Source organism: Epinephelus fuscoguttatus, linkage group LG1 (genome assembly GCF_011397635.1).
Source record: "Epinephelus fuscoguttatus linkage group LG1, E.fuscoguttatus.final_Chr_v1".
NCBI classification, from domain to species: Eukaryota; Metazoa; Chordata; class Actinopteri; order Perciformes; family Serranidae; genus Epinephelus; species Epinephelus fuscoguttatus.
Genome location: NC_064752.1, coordinates 13,289,266 through 13,308,510, shown reverse-complemented (window position 1 = coordinate 13,308,510; position 19,245 = coordinate 13,289,266). Strand labels below are relative to the sequence as shown.

Below are 19,245 nucleotides of genomic sequence, written 5' to 3'. Positions count from 1 at the left end.
CAAACAAAGAGGCAAAACGAGAGAAAAACTAAGCGTATGACTGCCCTGTTATTCTGGATGATGCTTTCAATTCTATGATAACATGTATATGGTGTTATTAGAAACACTTTCCTAATTAATCGCCTGTAATTGTATATTTAATTGAAACAATATAATCACACAATCAAGGTAATAGCAGTGGTTCCTAAAACAATTATGACACACGCACAGCACTGTGATATTGTATTATAATAGGTGAACAGAGTATATGTAATTAATTAACCGACTCATTAACATGCTTCACGTGTCTTTTTTGGGGAAACCCACACTGTCTGACAGTCATTCATTCAGTCATTTCTATTTAAAGCATTATGCCTTTTTTGGCCCATTGCACATGGGATTACAAGACACGGTTTGTTTGTTTGTTTGTTTAAACAACCATCCTCTGAGGCTTGTACTACGAAGCAGGATCTGGAGTTAGCGAGGTAACATCAGGGTGAACTCAGGGTTTTCAGTACTAGGAAGCTGGTTCTCTTTTTACCAGGATAAATCACCGTGGTAACTGATGCTGAACAGTTGACCTGCATCCTTTAAACAACCTTACCTCTCACCAATCAGATCGGTGAAGAAAAGAGTATCCATGAATGAAAATCCGGAGTCTCAGGTGAAACACAGTAACCTATATATTGTTATAGGTCAGAATCATTTCTTTGTTTCAGGGCTCTATTTCCACTGGTTTAAAACAGATAAAACAGATAAATATGAAATATTAATAACAGTTACGGACCTTGTCATTAGGTCACAATGGCGGCGTAACTCCAGTTACCATAGACATTAAATGAAGGAGAAGAGGCAGAGGAATAGCTAAACATAAGCGTGAAACATGAGCAAGAGAGAGCAGCAGAGAGGGAGAAGCCATCGCTAACTGTAAAGCTAAGTAACTAGCAGTTTGCTCAAATAACTAGCAGATTGCTAACCGCTCAGCTAAAGTAAATAGCATTTCTGAATACAGTGTAAATACCTGAGGGTAGCGAGACAGTCGCTAAAAAAGAGAACCATGACTTTGACACACGGAAAACCGGACATTATAATCAGTTTATAAAAAACCCCAGGACGTGAAAAGTGGACATGTCCGGGCAAAAGAGATGTTTGGTCAGCCTAAGTAACGTTACTACTGATTGTTAGATCAGAGTTTGACGATCCAGTGCAGGTACCAGATCAGCTCGGGCTGCTACACCGTCCATGAGCATTTCTCTGCTGCTGAAGCTCGCTTTGCCAAAAAAACTCCACGGTTGGTTTCAGTTACACGGAGTGAGGAACGTTAGATCTGTATCTGTTATATAACTACAACTCCCATGATCCCATGCTACATCATGACGTCATCCAACTCCGTCTTCTGTTATTGTTTTGGTTTGAGACCCCTGGCGGCAAAAAATTACATATTGCACATTTAACTTATGCAAAGTTTATTTTAGTCCACAGTGACGGTGTTGATATTTTACACTCTGATTCCATCACTGCAGCTCAAAATAACATGAGATGCCTGAGTGACAAAGACTGGGAAAAACAGATAATATTCTATTAGAAAAATTACTGGCTCCTTTAATTATAAATGCCTCATTTGGGTCAGATAGACCTCATCAGTTATCAACGAGGCTACTTTTCCACCCTTTACTTCAGTAGCAGAAACAGTCTGGTGTTACTTTAAAGTTCTGCATGTGACATATTCAGAGTAGTTTTGTCATCATCCAAGTAATCAGCAAAAAATACTCTATACTAATGTCAATTTTACTTTATAAGATTACAGAACGTTGTAAAATTTTACTGTCTCGCAGTCGCAGGCACGTTTGGTGCTGGTTCTTCTCATATGATATAAAGTAACCCACTTCATTCATGATTCTGATGATGTCACTTGTAATTAACACCCCCGCCTCTTTCACATGAACACGCTCGCAGCTGGACAGGAAAACCCAGAGTTGACTGAGCTAGTTGATAACCAGTTTTGTAGTACCGGTTATCCAGACGATGGCCACTGTCATGGGTTAGTCATAGCAGATAAGGAGCAGATATCCTAGGTCAGTTAAAGTGGAACTGAAAACAAAATGTAGAAAAGGAGAAGAAAAGAAACAAAACAAACAAATAATTTAAAATGAAAACAACAATAAAACAATATTCAAAACGAACTGTTCACATGGGAAACTGAACATTTACAGATAATCTTTATAAAGAGATTTGGTTCTGTCTCTCCTCCAGGCTTTCTCCACATAGCTGATGGTGCTATACGTTACACATCAGCAAGCTGCTAAGTTGTTACTGGAACAAGGGTTGGGCTGTATAGCTAAATTCTTTATTACCTAATTATAATATAATTGTATGTCACAATATTGTGACGGCTCTCTGGACATTCACTTCCTGCAGGAGCCTGGTGAGAGTTCGGTCGTCAGGGTTACTCAGCTCACCTGCACTGACTGGCTACTCTACATCAGCTGGTGGCAGCCGCTCTGTCTCTCCTCTGGCGTCCACTTTGTTTGGTTGTGCTGGATTTACTTTGTCATTAGCTTTTTACACTTGGAGTCACGTTCACCCATTCACACACGCATTCACACACTGGTGGTCAAGGCTACCATACAAGGTGCCACCTGCTATTCAGCGGTAACACACTGGAACAGCCATCAGGAGCAAGTTAGGGTTCAGTATCCTGCTCAAGGATACTTTGCAGGAGTCAGGGTTCAAACCACTGTTCTTTTGATGAGTGACCGACCCACTCTACCTCCTGAGCCACAGCATGTGTGGTCTTCTGTGTTGAGAAAGCTACTTTGGAAGTAAAGCTTTGCAAGCAACCCATTACTTCACACTGGAAGGAGTTTAACTACAGCAAAGCTACTGCAGGGAGAAATCCAGTTGGGTTAACTAAAAAAAATAGGAGTTTAAACTACTTTGTAAGAGAAAATAAATAAATGAAAAATCAAATTGACAGTGTAAATACATAATTATGACAAAATAGAAATCAAGTTCATTTATATAGAATGTTTAAAAACATCCACAGCTGACCAACGTGCTGTACAAAATAAAAGAATGACACAAATATATAGCAAAATAAAATATACACAAATGTAAAACATGATAAAACCGGTAAGAACAATTACATATGTAAAAAAAATATTGTAAAATACTTAAATATTAAAACCACTACAAACAACCAATGGCCATTGAACACATGTATGTTTCAAGATTTGTCTTATGAATGTCAAAATATACAAAAACAAAAAGGGCACATGCCAGCAAAAATGCCACTCATTTGAGTTTATTGCAAAAAGTGCCCACTAGTTCACAGACCATACATACACTAAATAAATGCACATAGTTTCAGTCATAATACCTCAAATTAAAGCTATAGGAAGTGAAATATTCAAACCAATTTGGTGTTTTTAAAAACTTTGGGATCTCTACTAGAATTTAAAATTAAGTTCTGTAGGTTTCAGTGATATTCACAGATTGTGCTCTCATGAAAAATGACTGCATCAGCCCCCCAAAATCAACATAATGCTTCCATCTGAGTCACAAAGCCCTCTAGTGGCCGCAAGAATTATGACTCTTGTCCTTTGGAGGCAAAGGAAGAAGAATTGTGATGTTGTCATGGAGCCACAAAGTCTGCAGAGGCAGGAGGTTGGGTTGGTCGGATGGGTAAACAAAACATCAAACACAGACACGATGTTCATTTCTTGTTTCCTCTTGACGATCAACTTTGGTTTCTTTAAACCGCAACCACAATCAGAGTTATGTAACCCCGAGCATGATCTGTCAAATTAGATTGGAAAATCCCTGCATGTGTCAGTGTGGAGGGCAATTATAATGAATGCATTTGGTCATTTCATCTGGAGGACTTGTTGACATTAACTGCGCAGCATGCTGTAAGTTTGTAGTGACTGAGCCATCCATAGGTCAGTGAGGGTTCGTTAAGAAGAGTTTGGAGACAGTAAATAACAAAGCTCCTCCTCTACTTAAAGATGATCTGCTTGTTACACAGTAAAGATCGTTGAATTAAAGCACACTGTATGTAGCATTACAGCAAGTGTCTGGAAGTCCCACAGGCATCTATTAGAGAGGAAAAGAGAAAGGAACGTGTTCAGCTTAATTAATATGAGAGACGGAGATTGCAGTTTTTTTGCATATACATTCCAAGCACACATACTCCATGACTTTCCAAATGTCTTTGGGCAAAATGTGTCGAATTCCTGCCTGTAGTTTTTCTATGATCTGACCTGCTGCACTGAGAAAGGTGTCAGGAAACAGCTCCAGACCTGACGACATATTCCCTACTCGGAAGACTGTTAATTAAGTGACAGTCAGACAACAGAGATAATGACCTCCCTGTGGACGTCCCACATGCCTCAGGGAGAATGCCTCAGAATGAAATGTCGCAATAGAACCGAGGCGTTTGCTCACATTTCACTGTTTGGAGAAATACCAATCAGTGGGTGACAAAAATCTTCCATGCACGAACTGCGCTCCTAAAAGGAATAGTTTTGGGAAAACATGCATATTTGCTTTGTTTTTGAGAGTTTGATGAGAAGATTGATGTGACCGGTGGACTCTAGTGTTGTCTGCGTCTACTGATATAAAGAGGCTCAGACTGTGGATATCTTTGGAAGCGATCTCCGTTTATTCCTGACAACTCTGACAGCAAGAGGTAAAAACAAAATCCTCCGTCAAACACAACCATATAAACTCGAGCCCCTCTCCCATGGAGCACAACAGCAAAAAGGGACGGCCATGTTGCATTCAATTAAGTACGATAAAACTCAGAAAACATACCTGACAACAAGAGGTGAAAACAAAATCCTCCATCAAATACGACCAAATAAACTCTGTCCCCTACACAAATTATGTGACACAGGATTATGTTAGCTTATGATAATATCTTAACAATGCTAAAACATAGAAATTATTATGAGGGCAATGTCGCTTACCTCTCCCACGGTGCACAACAGCAAAAGGGGAGAGGCAAGGCAGGAGACACCCCTTTATAGGTGGGGAACCCCCAAAGGTGAACGTAGGGGTACAGAAACGTTTCACATATTGACTTTGGAGGTCTAAGCATGTCAGGTGGTAATAACTGAAACAAATTTTGTGTAATTATAATACTTAATATTACAAATGTACAGTAGGTAGAAGCTTAGCTTAGCTTAGCTTAGCATGAAAACTGGAAACAGGGAAAGTTACGGCTCCTGGCCAAGAAATAGTCCGGCACATAACCTCCCATGAAACCACAACTTGTCCTCTTTCAGGCTCTTTCTCTCATGCCCTTTTTTGTACTTATCACTACAAGAAGTAATGCACTATAATTCCTACATAACCCACGCGATCACGAGCCACTAATTTGTGTATAACCCACATAATCGGCAGTAGCTCAGTCTATAGGGACTTTGCTTGGGAACTGGAGGGTCTCTGGTTTAAGTCCCCCATCCAGACCAAATATGGAGCATGGACTGGTAGCTGCAGAGGCGCCAGTTCACCTCCTGGGCAGCTCCGACATCTCTACATGTAATGCATGTGTAGGTCCTGTTTGTGCATGTGTTCGTATAATAATTAATAATAACTTTATTTGTAGAGCAGAAAATACAAAAGTGATACTAATAAAACATAAGCATACATACATACTCATACATACATGTCTACACTTAAACATGTACAGACATAGACACATGGCTGCAAATGCACACACTCCCATAGACACAATAAGTCTTTGAACTGTCAGGAAAGGCCAATCTGTAAAAGTAAGTTTTCAGACAAGATTTAAAGATGTGAACAGAGTCAGCTGATCTGCTGCTCAGTGGGAGGTTGTTCCAAAGCCGAGGAGCAAGAACTGAAAAGTCTCAATCACCGTTTGTCTTTAACCTGGACTCTGGAACAGTTAGAAGACCAAGACTGGCAGACCTGAGGGGCCTGTGTGGGCGGTACAGTGTGAGAAGCTCAGTTACATACTGTGGTGCCAGATCTTAATATTGTATGTGCATTTTCGTAAAACAACAGAGTGAGAAAGTTGAATTCTTCCTTGGGGATTAATGAAGTATATCTTCTTCTTCCTCATCTTACTCAGAAAGGCTTTGATTAAGTGACCAAAGCATTGATGGGATTAATATGATGGGAGAAAGTATGCAAGGCATCATGTTGGGGTGGCAGATGGGTCAAACAAACACAGGACTGTCCCTCAGGAGACAGGTGTTCATGTCCTATGTGAAACCAACTGAACTTTGAGTTATTTTAAGGTACATCGTCGCCATGTTTCTTTTCCTAAACCTAATTTATGTTACTTTACTTTCCTAATCCAAACCAAAGTCACCCTACTGACCTAAACCTAAGTATTTAATTTTACGTCAAGTATGAAATGTGATAATTCGTGGGGTGGTAATTCATTCAATGTTGTAAGTGCATTTTCGTAAGATATCATGTGACCCTTTGTATGGGGGTAAGATGCCTCTTTACACTTCATTACTTGTACAGAATAAACAAGATACACTATGTTAACAGCAATTTTTAAAAGGTATCTATCTCAGCAAGAAAGCAAAGAAGCATATTTCCAAAAACTGCTTGTGTAAGACTTCTGTTTCTTCTAAAGAAATTTCTATTCACTTTTGTCTAATTAGAAAACTTCTAACTTCTAATCAAGTGATAACATCAGAATTAAAAATAAATCAGACTGTGCAGTTTAGATGAATAAAATTAAAATAAAATTGATTGTGCTACAAGATAAAGTAATTTAAATGCAAAACTTTTAATTGACAGAGGCAAATTTAAACCTCTTTGCTACGAGCTCTGGAAAATGTAGAAAATAACTTACTGATTTAAAGTAGATGAGGCAAATTGAGGGACAGTTGGAGCGCTACCCCAAAAATGAAACTCACAAATTAGCTTATGTAATGAAACAAACATAACTAATATAGCTGATGGTAGATTTCTTTTTCCTTCCTGTCACGCTTACAGCAATCTCAGTACTTCAGGTTAAAGTGAGCTGATGTGTTTTCAGTCCTCTGATCTTATATAATCATTTTCACAAAGTGTATGAGAGCATTTTTTAATAACATTCACAGAACAAGTCTCTTCAAACAGATGCTTGACATGTGCTCGTGTGTGAGAGAGAGAGAGAGTTGTGTCTTGAGATTGGAGTGTTAATCTAATTCTGTGGCTTCTGAGTGAGGTGTTGGTCTAAGTGAGGATGTTAACAGTCTGTCGCTTCACTAGGGGTGCCAGGCAGGCGCTGCTTCCCTCACTGCAGTTATTTTTTCTCTGAGCCTCCAGTTTTTGAGAGGAGGAGTACTGCTGATGCCAGGTGAAATGGTGCCGAAGTATTCTCATGGGTGACCTTGCACTTTCCTGACACTTCCCTGCCGTCACTTAATGCAAAAACGACTAGGTAGCAGAGAGGAGGAGAGGATCTTTGGATGAGTTGAGAGTGAAACAATAGCTTCATTTAAAGGTCCAGTGTGTGGGATTTAGTGGCATCTAGTGGTGGGGTTGCAGATTGCAATCAGTTGAAACTTCTCCCATGTGTCAGGTGTGTTGGAGAATTATGGTGGCAGAGCGAAAACATGAATGACCCTATCTAGAGCCAGTCTTTGATCCATCTAGTTTGAACAAATGTAGAAACAGTATGCTGGACTCCATGGAAGAGGACCAGCACCTTATGTAGATATAAATAGCTCATTCTAAGGTTGTGAAAACACGCCGATATTTAGTTTCAGCTGGTGTTTGTGTTTTTACGAAGTGTCCGCTTTTTTTTATGAGTAACATGCATCATGTTGGTTTCAAGACAAGCAAAGCCAATGGCGTAAGGTCTGAAGTTGGACCTTCAGTTGCTCAAATACCAACATGACATTCAGCCAGACCATTGCAAACTCTTCGCTGGATCAGCAACCTTTCTCTTGCTGTGGTTGCACAGATTAGACCTGGCCCGATGTGAACCCCAATGCTGGGGTTTGCACTGGCTGTATTCCAGTTGCTACAGCTGCCACCATGAGCTCCATCTCCAGACCTTCCACCTGCTCTTTCCCCCCACAAATAGTCTCCTAATGGCAGGTGGAAGTGGAGGGACCATGGGGTGCACTAGCTCACTAATTCTCATCTCATTTGTGGTCTGATAAACATAAGCCCCTTTTACACTGCCAGATTTTCCATGAATGTTGGGCCGTTTTGCCGGCAAGCTGCGAGCGTTTAGACACACAGAGCTAGATTGGCGAGTTGATCCGAGGTTAAACAGACTGAGGCGGCCTTCCGCAACGGGAGGGGCTGTTGAAGACTTGTAGGAGGAGCTGTTGATGACACCGCACATGCAACCCACTGGCAGTGGATAAACAGGAAAGAGCTGATAGCAGGAATTAGCGAGCAACTAGTAGCAAGAGGGAAACGCAAACCTGACAGACACTGTAAAGATGAGCAACTGGGGAGGCAAGGAATTGCACGCCCTCCTTGTCCTCGCAAACGAAGAGGCCGATGGGCCGACTTACGAGAGATTCGCTGAAGGACTGACCAGCCGCGGCATCCCTCCCACGTCACTGTTTACGTCACTGTTTACGTCACACGCTGAGCTACGCGTTTTATTACTTGCTCACGCCCCCCATTGCCCCAAAAAAGGTGCATTCTGTATAAACAAAAGTAGGCAGGCTGCATTTGGCCGTACTCCCTGATTTTGTTTTTATACTGCCAATGCTGAACGAAGACTGTTTGGGCTTTCCTGCAAATTTGCACAATTCCTGTTTAAAAAGGGCTATAGAGACAGAGAGCAAGAATGGGGCGAAGGGCTGAGCGAATCAGGGCACTGTGTGCACCCTTACAATGGAATTTTTTTGTTTAAATAAATAAATATGAATATAAATATTTCAAATAAATAAACATAAGATAAAATCTTAACAGAATCAATAAAAGGCGGTTGATATTCATATTGTGGCAGCCACTACAAATAAATTAATGTATAGGAGACACTGCAGGGACAGTTTAATGTCACAAATTACGTTTACTTCAAAAGTATATATTTCTTTAATTCATTGTATTGTAGCTGCAACCTACATTTTAGTAAGTACGTTAGTAAGTGCACCTACTATATCGCCATTTACGAAGCAAGGTCACAAAGTGCTTCACTGGAATAAAACTGTTTAAAGTAAGACATAAAAGCAGCTATTAGTTTATTTACAACTCTCTGTGCAGTATTATACTGCTGAAATAACAGAAAGACTGACTGACACGTGATGTACACTGTTTCTGGAAATTCGTCTTATGATATTCAGTCTCTAGAAGTGTGTGACTTTTAACGTTTTCCTATGGTATAGTGTTAAGTAACCCAAAAGCACAATAGATTTTAATATTAAATCACAATACCTGTAGAACTGCAGTACTTTAAACTAGTAGTACATATTGAGTTGGCACCCAAGCATTGTGATAGTATTGAATTGAGCGAAAAGGCATCTCGCCCCAGCACTAATCAAAACATAGTTCTGCCAGTGTACTAAATCCCACACACTGGACCTTTAAAGGGAACCATTCGTTTGATGAGTCTAATCTCCTGAAAATACAAGTAGCTCATGATGCAACTTACAAGAAATTAATTAGCGACAAATTTCTGCCGTAGACTGCAGTCATAGTGGAATGAACTTAGTCTTTTTTTAAAAAAAAAAAACAAAAAAAAACTGTGAACGTTAAGAAAACAGAGAAAACAGAATTTTGAAGGACAGAAATGTGAGACCAGAATTCCCATGCATAATTTTCTGTTACAGAAGAAACAAGATGTTCATCTTCCTGGCTGGCTGTCGAGAATTAACCCACAAGTGAGTGGACGGCCAGTGGGGCACAATAGAGCTCATTGAGTCTCCGTCACAGAAAAATGAGGCCTGCTACAATAGCTGGGTTATCTGTGCGGGGGGAGGACTGAGGAACTCTGATGTGACAGCCTCACTAACAGTCTCTGACAGGACCCAGGAAGCCACAAAGGCCACACTGTAGCTTTGTACTTGTACCACAATCAACAGATCAGAGCAGTGTGTGTGTTTGTGTGTGTGTGTGTTTGTGCTTTTTTCTCTTTTATTTATCCAGTGAAGTGTGACTGAGCATGCTTGCTCTACTTTCTTACAGTTAGACACATCCACACCTGGTAGCTCCACTGTACAGCCACAAACATCCCCTGCTGGCTTCTGACGGTTTCAGGCATGATGTGCGCATGTGTGTGAGTCACAGAGAGCCCTCGACTACTGTAAGAAGATGTTACCATGCTTTCATCATCAAAGCGAGAGTTTCATCATCACAAATGCATAGTTTTTACCCTGCAATTAAGGGTTCAATGTGTAGAGTAATATTTGATGTGATTGGCTTGCGCTCAGGGAGATTTCCAGAACGGGAAAAAGATCAAAAACCAGTCAAGTCAAGTTTATTTGTAAAGCCCAAAATCACATACAAAGTCTCAATGGGATTTACATGCCCACAACATCAATGATTCTCTGACCCAGCCTGAGCTCTCAAAGAAGACAGCTAAAAAGGAAATCCTCGCACTTTAGGAAGAAACAATAATGTGAAGACACTTCAGGGAGGAAATTGAAAGAGGAGGAACCGAAATGTAGTAATGAAAAAGCCTTTCAAACGATATAGTTTCAAACAAGTTGTAACTTTCTGACCAAGCGGCAACCTCCAGGGCTGAAAAACAGAGTCAACACAGAAATGCCCAAAAAAAGACGCTCCCCTGATGGCTACTTTAGGCTGGCTCCTAGAGCAAGTCAGTCCCCTAAGACCACCATGTCAAAATACCCAACTTTACAGCAGAAATGAACATGTTTACAGCCTGGTACCTTGTGACCACTCTGAATGGCAGGCTATCTGCAGATCATGGTCTTGGGTTCTCAGTCAGATCCACCCCACACTCCTCCGCAGCTCCACCCTTTTGTCAAAATATGGTCACTTTTGGCTCCAAAAATCCAACATGGTGACAGCCAAAGTGTCAACACAAGGTTTCCTAACGGGAATCCACAAACCAATGAGTGACGTCACGGTAGATATTTTTATACAGTCTAGATTCCAGACTTGCTATTCATTGAGTTGTCTACCTCACTTGATCCCAACCTGCAGGTCCTGATACCCATTAGGGGTCATCAAATCTTCTCAAGGGGTCGCAAGGCTTTCTTGATTTTAAAAAGTATGTATAGTAGGCCTTTATCTCAATATTTCAGTAATTTCTGTAAGGAAAACTAAATGATATTATTTTTAAAGTTTAGATTTTGATTCAAGATCAGTTTCCTCGGAATGTAAGCTGGGCTCAGCCTTAGAGATAGGGTAAGGAGCATGGACATCAAGAGGGAGCTTGGAGTAGAGCCGCTGCTCCTTCGCATTGAAAGGGGTCAGTTGAGGTGGTTTGAGCATCTGAGCAGGATGCGTCCTTGGTGCTTCCCGTTGGAGGCGTTTGGGGCATGTCCCACTGGTAGGAGGGCCCGGGGCAGACCCAGAACAAGCAGGAGGGATTACATATCTCATCTGGCCTGGGAACACCTTGGGGTCCCCCAGGAGGAGCTGGAAAGTATTGCCATGGAGAGGGACGTCTGGAATACTTTGCTCAGCCTGCTGCCCCCGTGACCCAGCTTCAGATAAGCTGTGGAAAATGGATGGGTGAATGGATATAAACATGACCTGACCTAGAACAAAAGACCTGAACAAAGTTAGTAGCTAATAGAGCAATGTCCAAGGAGAGGAGGAAACACTGAAATTGTCAAAAAAGAATCCTATTTACTTTGTATGATTGCTGAAAGTTAAAAAAAATATATATATATGTACGTAATACAAAGAAATCCAATAAAAAGTTCCTAAAAATACCAGAAAATGTAGCTCTGTTGCAATATCCACAGGAAATAATCTGCTCAAAATTCATCCAAATCACTCATTTTACACAAACTTCCTGCAATCATTACTTTCACTCTCTGGGTAATTGTTCTTTCCTGTTATTATTATGCATTGAATATAATATAGAATATCCATAAAATGTGTCATTCAGTCAAAGGTGGTCGGGTGCTCGAATGATAGAAAAGCGGTCCCTCAGGAAAAGGTTGGGAACCACTGATCTATGTCATAACTGAGGCTGACATTTCAGCATCAATGCAACAAGTCGAGAAAAGGGCTTTTGCTGTTGTTATTATTTACTATTATTGATGACTTATTGACAGCAAATACTATGTCTCAATACAATCTGAACATGACTCGTAAATGGATGTAAAAGTGGGCCCTGTATGGGATTGTCCACAGGTTCAACATTGGCCCCATGCCAGTTGCCCACATGAGTGGGTTTACCCAAGTGGGCCCCAGATAAGATGCCCAATCTGGGTCCATACCCACTTGGTACCCAGGTAGCCCTAGCGTAACCAATGTGGGGCCCACTTGATTAAACCCAACCATGTGGAACCCATGGACATTCCCATATAGGGCCCATTTTTGGCCCATTTACCACCTACATGGGCCCCACATGCAACTGTTGGCTGGGGTCTAGCTTTGGGTAAACGCAGGTTAAACAACAGGTTGATGTTGTTAAATGTACCTTGTGTTTAATTGCAAAAAAAGCTGGCATGTTGTGTCTTTAAGACGAGGCTACTTTACTGATTTGAAGCTATCTTTGTTAAATCCTTCTCTAGCTGCCACGTCACTAGCTTTCAGAAAGCATATGGAGCACATGTCGTTAGTTGAAACGGCCATGTTTCCCTGTTAATTCCCTCGTGTGCGAGCTGAATATGAACAACAAGAAAATTCTGGGACAGTTTTGAGATGAAGTTGCCAGATTGGACCTTGGTTCCCCAGTCTCAGTCTGTTTGCCTGCTAGACCAGCTGTGATGCAGCCCTCTTTGGAGAGGCAGACGGAGAACGGTGCAACCTTTTATTCTGAAAAGCCAGGCCCGCCGGGATGACTGCTCCTAAAACAGCGTCAGATGGCAGCGAGGTCTGTGGACATGAGGGGCATTTTGATGTGAGTCAACAACGGCCTCAGAAACTTGGAGCGAGAGTAAGTTTAGAAACATGAAATAATGGGATCTCTGTGGTGTCACAGTAACGGCCCGTGTTGGTTTCCGTCGTGAGTCGAGCAGGAAAAGAGGATTTGAGGGCTGAGAGAGCTCGCTGAAATATTCCCAGAGCTCATCATTATTCTATCACCCCTCCGTAGTCAAGTACATCTCCCCTCTCTATTAGCTCATACAGTACATCTACAGTAGCAAGATCTCATCTTTAGTCCTGCTGATTGGTATTCATAGGAATGCAGAGAGGAGTCATGCTGAGCAGAGTTTGGTCTGTGTGTGCAACAGAGACAGAAAGACAGAATAGGGGAGAGGAATGGAAAGAAACTGATTACTTCTGTGTAGTCAAACTGTTTCAAAGCCTACTCTCCCCCGTCTGTCAAGAGATGAGGCTCACGCTGAAGCTGAGGGCAGGCAGACACCGAAGATCTCTTCCTGTTTTCCAAACTCCTCATCATGTTCTCTCAGAGAAAAACTTTTCTCTCTGCTTGTGTATGACGACTGTGAAGTCTTCCTCTGCCTCAAACTTTGCATGAACTTGCTTTGTTTTTACAAAGGCTTCTGGGAGTTGAGAGCAAAGGCGAAATCTTTTCAGATATTCTTATGAAAATCTCTGGCGCCTCACTTTTGAGGTTGTGGCATTGCGCATCTTTGGTGAAAAGTTTTTTTTGAGGCTTTTTTGACTGTTGAAACTGTAAAGACAGTCGAGCGTGTGGCATCCATCATCTGTCACTTAGCAGTTTGGATTTCAGATTTGTTGCTTCAGATGAATGGAGGCGGTGATGACAATGAATTCAGCTTGGTCCAGTTTTGTTCTCCGTATTTTTTAACAAGCCGTCTTCACTCGCTATGCAAAACAGTCGGAACAGCACTCGAGTACAGCATCGTGCTGCTCCCCCCTACCACAGCACATTTCTGTTTCTAGGTCAAATATCCCTCTGTAAACTCTCTCGTACCCTAAATCTCCATTTACCCTTAATGACTGAAGTGGATTTAACAGAAGAGATCAGAGTTTAAAAATCTGTTTAACCTTTGTCCTCACCCTCCGGCTACAATCTCCCCTCGGTGATCAAACTGGAATTAAAAGGTGAATCAACAAGGATTTAAGCTCTGAGCGAGACAGAACAGGTGCTCATACATACTGTACATACAGGCGCACACTACATGTAGATAATATTTCAGCTACCAGTGAAAACCTTGTGTACCAGGTATAATCTGATCACTGTGAGTCTGGAGTTTTTCTGAGGGATTTTGAGAGGGTTTCACGTATTTAACCTGCTTTCGAGTAACCCAGTGTCACACACTCTGAGCACACACACCTGTTCCCAGAGCGACACTTGATTAGATTCGCAATGGTTTTAAGACTGGATAACTGTGGCCTACTAAATTGACTGCTGGCCTCTGCATAGAACAAAATGTGAAATGACTAACTACTGATTTGGTTATGTTTAGGGATATCAGTTTCTGTTAATTGGGCTATCGACCAGTAACTAAGTGTTAAAAGAAAAAAGAAAAACACAAAATTATGTGAAATACAAGAGACCTCAGGGTACGACATTAACGCTTGCCGGGTGCGAGTAAATGAAATGCCTGATGCAGTTGTCCAATCAGGTAAACAACAAAAAATGCGATGTCTTATATATACAGTAACGTTATCTGAAAATAACCAGTGTACTGTATCACTGAAAATGAGCTTCCATTAGCTGAGCTGCCTGCACCAGTCTGTCTCACCAGTAAGGTTCGGTCAGAGCTGAGTTAAATATGGTGTCTTATAAGGCGTAACATTACTAACATTAAACATCTCTTGAACACGGCATGCGAGAGTTCGTTTTTTACCCAGAAGTTATTGCTAACCATCAGGCTGTTTCATCGAAGGCTTCGTTGTAGGCGTGTCCCTTTCAGAAGCCTTTTTTCTATTTAGAGACTTTAGAGACTAAATCCATTATTATAAATCGACACTGAATGTTTTCTGTAATTATTTTTCCATTTCTCCATGTTGACGCTAGTTGTTGTTTGTTGCTGTCCACGATGCCTTGTTGAGTCTGTCAGCCAGTCAGAGGCTGTCTTCTTGACTTGTCTTTCAAACAAAGGCTGCGTTTCTGACTGTGTGGCAGCTGTGATCTCAAACGCACTGCACATTGGAATAACGAGCGACAATAATTATTGTCCAAGTCAATGTCGATTTTATTATTATTATTATTATTATTGTTATTATTGTTATTATTCTTTACAAGGCCTACTTACTTAAGTAAGTTTGGCTATCAGGCAAGGAAAGGGCTGAGATATGCCAGGTTGTGTTGTCCACTCCCTCAGCTGTCAGCAGAGTGTGTGTGTGTGTGTGTGTGCAAATGAACCTATAGACTGACATGCATGTGTACTCTCGGCCATTGTTAGTAATGTTCCTTTCATGCACCGGTTTGTTCTCACACGGCCTATATTCTGTTTTCACATTAAAGATACAGTTGGTTACAGTTCAGTGGCGATTGCTCTAAGACTGCAAGGGAAGCTCAGCTTCCCCTAAAATGTCAAAAAAATAAGGGGTTAAATATGTACTGTTGTGTTTACATTTCATTGACTAAATATGCGCTAGAACACATTCAACTTTTGTTCAGAATCAGCTACTTATCACAGGTCACTGACGCGACTTTCTTCTCATTCATTCCCGTAGCGTCACAGTGCATTAAACAGTGGAAGCTCAGCGTCCAAAGACTTCAATGGGGAAGCATAGAGTGGGTTGTTCCACTGCAGCGAAACTAGACAGTCATTGGATAAATGCTCGGTTTTGTCCCGCCCATCGGACACTCAGCGTCTCTGGGGGTCTATGGGGCAGTGGGCTGGCCTCGGCTGGACTGGACGCTGGGCTTCTGCATGATGATTGGATGATCTGTCTGAGGCTGAATAAATCAATCAATCAATCAATTTTATTTATAAAGCCCAATATCACAAATCACAATTTGCCTCACAGGGCTTTACAGCATATGACATCCCTCTGTCCTTATGACCCTCACAGCGGATAAGGAAAAACTCCCCAAAAAAACCCCTTTAACGGGGAAAAAAAAAAACGGTAGAAACCTCAGGAAGAGCAACTGAGGAGGGATCCCTCTTCCAGGACGGACAGACGTGCAATAGATGTCGTACAGAACAGATCAGCATAATAAATTAACAGTAATCCACATGACACAATGAGACAGAGAAAGAGAGAGAGAGAGAGAGAGATGCAGGTAATGACAGTAGCTTACAACAACATTATTCAAAGTAATAATATTATAGTTCTGGCTACTGTGGTACAATATGTTGAAAGTATGTATTAATATCTGGCAGTATACAAGTGTGACAATAGTCATATGTGTATAATAACAGTAGAAGTATGACTAATGACTAATGATGGCAGCAGCAGCAGGAGGCATCTGGCAGGACCACGGCAGCAGCACAACCACACACGTCACGCTGTCCAGGCACCGCTGCGATATGAGTTAATCTGAGAGACAGTGGAGCACAAAGGCTCCGGAGAAGAAGCCGAGTTAGTGACATCCAGAATGGCTGAGTTAGCAAGATGCAGTAATAGGATACGAGAGAGAGAGAGAGAGAGAGAGAGAGAAGGAGAGAAGGTGCCCGGTGTATTATAGGGGGGTCCTCCGGCAGACTAGGCCTAAGTCACCCTAACTAGTGTCCTTTTTTGATTGACAGCGAAATGAGCAGATCAGCAATCTTGAAATATAAACCACCGGAGCATTTTTCAAGTTTCATTCTATTGTTCCGAGTTGATTTGGAGACTCTTCCAATCCTCTTAGTGACTTTTTCTTTGTTAAAAACGACTAGCGACAAATCTGGCATCTTTTTCTGGTGTTATTGGAGACTGGACTTGTGTTTGGAGACTCTGACTTCTGTCGCTCTGCAGTTACTGCCCCCAATGAGCAGCGAGTGCTGCTGTGAGCCCCTCCACCGTCCCAAAGCACTCACAGGCGGTCACACTAGCCTCGTGCAGCAGCCCCAGAGGGTAGAATTTACGTATAAATAAACGGACACATTTTATGATGTAGGCCGAAAATGAGCTTCCCCTCCTTGAAAGACCAGCAGCTGCCACTATTACAGTTGCCAAGTACATGAGACAAATAAATCAGGTTCTTCCTCTTAGGGCTTTTAATGGCATAAAAAAACAACCAATCAGAGCAGAGGAGTCTCTAATGCTGTCACTGTATTTACACAGCACTAAATGAGACAGATGAGGAGTCTGTAATGCAGCTGTCAATCATGTCAATCACTGCTCGTGCCTTGCAGTCAAACTGTCAAACAAGGCAGCGCTGATCAAATATAAATCAAGATTCTGTATTCCTATTTCTTGCTTCAGATGTTTTCAGACGCATATTTTTGTGTACTGTTTAGCTGTAGAATGAGAGTTTGTGACCCAGCTGCCATGTTGAAAACAGTGGCGCAATAACGAAGCACCAGCCTGAGGAAACTTTCTCATTTGAGGCGAGAAATAGGAAATACAGCAACAGAATCTTTCATATTTGATCAGCACTGCCAAGTTTGACAGTTTGAGAGCAGTTCACGAGCAGTGATTGACATGATTAACGGCTGTGTTAGAGACTCCTGTCTCATTTAGTGCTGTGCGAATGTTGTGACAGTTAAAGAAAATATAACAGAAGTTATTTTTTGGGGAAATTTGCCAACTACAGCTTTAATGTTGCTTACACTACCTTCAATACGCCCTCATGGAGTAAATACAATGATATTGAACTGAATATTGTTTGGAATTATGTAGAAATTAAGTTAAATCCTTCAGGAGGAAATCTATTGTGTGATATTAAGCACTCAAAATCTGTGAAAATACCGGTTAATTAAACATCTGTTCTCTAAAAGGGTAAACGTTTTGTCAAGTAGAAAAACAGTTTGATCTAGTGCTATGGTATTGATCACTTTGTGAGGGTACACGTCACTCGGATAGATTACCATTTAGACATTAACCCTTTAGAGAGAGAGCGCCGGCATGTTTTTATTGACCCTTCCCGCCTCTGCTTCTGTTTTTGCAGGTAAAGTGTTGAACACAGACCTGCGCCACTACCTCAGTCTGCAGTTTCAGAAGGGCTCGCTGGACCACAAGCTCCAACAGATCATACGCGACAACCTCTACCTACGCACCATCCCCTGTGAGTACACCAGACAGGACTGCACACGTAACTCTCATTCACTGCACTCAAAAGCACCTGCAAGCACAAAGCAAGCCAGGGACGTACAGTATAACCTACTTTCAGCACATATATGTTTTCTGAAGCATCTTATGGGAACAATGATGATGTTCTGTATGCACCATGCAGCTGGATATCCACTAGTAGCAGCGTTAATGCGTTTTTCTATTATTTTTTTTTTCCTGTAACACCACACAGGACTGTATGAACACACACACGCTTCCTGCACTCACACATTTTCATCCTCTCAAAGCTCTCTGTCACACACTCAACAAAACACACACGCTTCAATGTCACCATGGCAACCCGACCAAGGACATCTCTCTAACCTCCGTGCAACTTATTTACTTCTGTGCCATATCATCACAGTGATCAAAGCCATATTCTTTCCATAAATAACCCTGCGTTTTCCCCGGCTGCTCTCCTCTCCCTCGCTGACATTCTGCTCAGCAGGGCCGTCACCAACTATTATTCTTTGCTGAAATCAGTAACTGAGTGGTAAATAAAAAGGTGGCTACTGTGGACTGCAAAGAACAGCAGCTGTATATAATTTCAGAATAACACTTAACAGTTATACTTCCCTAATGGGTTGCAATATTTTTTTTTTACAATATTTTTTTTTTTACTTTATTTGATATTAATAGTGCAAACTGCTGCTGACATTTTGATTATATACATGTGTAAATGTGTATTTGGGGTTTCTACTAGAACATGTTTCCATCTTTAATGGTTCATTTAACACTTTATATTCCTCAGACTGTCACTCTTCACCCTCTGTGTTTGAAGTCCCTGTTTTAGTGCTTGTCTCTTTAAGCCTCTTCCTAAAAACCCTCGACAAAGTATCAACAGACGGGAGCATTTTAAATCTATGTTTTGAGGTGAAAATAGACGACTTGTGAGCTAACTTAGCTAGCACACTAGCTACACAAGCTAATGCTGGCAGCCAGAAACAAACAGCTATTATACATTGTCAGTTTATTGACAGATACTTTAAACAAAGAACGCGTTTCCTTGTGGTGGTCCTTCTAAAAGGAGTAGTGGTTGAAAAT

The 19,245-nt window shown here is 41.4% G+C and overlaps 1 protein-coding gene across 2 annotated transcripts in view; it reads left to right on the top strand.

Moving 5' to 3' along the window:
* The window catches only part of LOC125904254 (membrane-associated guanylate kinase, WW and PDZ domain-containing protein 3), a 233,098-nt gene that overhangs the window by 141,683 nt on the left and 72,170 nt on the right, over positions 1–19,245 (top strand). For both annotated transcript variants that reach the window (XM_049601925.1, XM_049602667.1), the window contains exon 2: positions 18,041–18,157. In XM_049601925.1, coding sequence (XP_049457882.1) covers positions 18,041–18,157 — 117 coding nt within the window. The remainder of the gene's footprint in view (positions 1–18,040; positions 18,158–19,245) is intronic.